Consider the following 539-nt stretch of genomic DNA (forward strand, 5'->3'; position numbering starts at 1 on the left):
GTCCTGGCATGTATGCAGGTCTTCTCTAGAGGATCCCCTCGAATTTGTACAGTTCGATTCTGTCCGCGTTCTGTTCTGGTAAGTGTGCGAGAAAAGGACTGTTCTGAATTGAATCAGTTCGATTTTATGTCTGTTCGATTTTGAAAACGTTCGAATTCGTCGTACCCCAAAAATTTCCAAAAACTTAATAAAGTACCTTTAAAATCCTGAAAAAAGTCGGAATTTATTTTACATACTCACCTTCTCCTTGTCATGGAAAATCGCTTCCAAAGAATTCATGATTTTCTTGTCGTACAGCTCAACGAGAGCTGCACATTGGTCTCTAAGCATTGCTGCAACTGCAATATATAAAAAATACAATTAATTTAAAAAGATCATTAAAGAATAGTCGAGCAATCGAATTGTTCTCAAAATAGACTTCGAATTTTAGCATGAGCAAGAAGAGTAAGGAGAGAGAGTGGTCGAAAGCGAGAGAGGAGTGGGTGAAGGTTTTTTAGTTTGTAAACAAAAAAACAAAATGGGAGTGTCCTTTCGGGGGT

General features: G+C 37.8%; 1 protein-coding gene across 1 annotated transcript in view; it reads right to left on the reverse strand.

Moving 5' to 3' along the window:
• Positions 1-330, reverse strand: part of CBG05398 — a gene marked incomplete at both ends in the record, with an annotated part of 3,448 nt that extends 3,118 nt beyond the window's left edge. Inside the window, one exon of the mRNA XM_045235426.1 lies at positions 233-330. Within this exon, the coding sequence (XP_045092927.1) occupies positions 233-330 (98 nt within the window). The remainder of the gene's footprint in view (positions 1-232) is intronic.
• Positions 331-539: the final 209 nt, after the last annotated feature.

This window comes from Caenorhabditis briggsae, assembly GCF_000004555.2.
Source record: "Caenorhabditis briggsae complete genome, chrIV, whole genome shotgun sequence".
NCBI lineage: Eukaryota > Metazoa > Nematoda > Chromadorea > Rhabditida > Rhabditidae > Caenorhabditis > Caenorhabditis briggsae.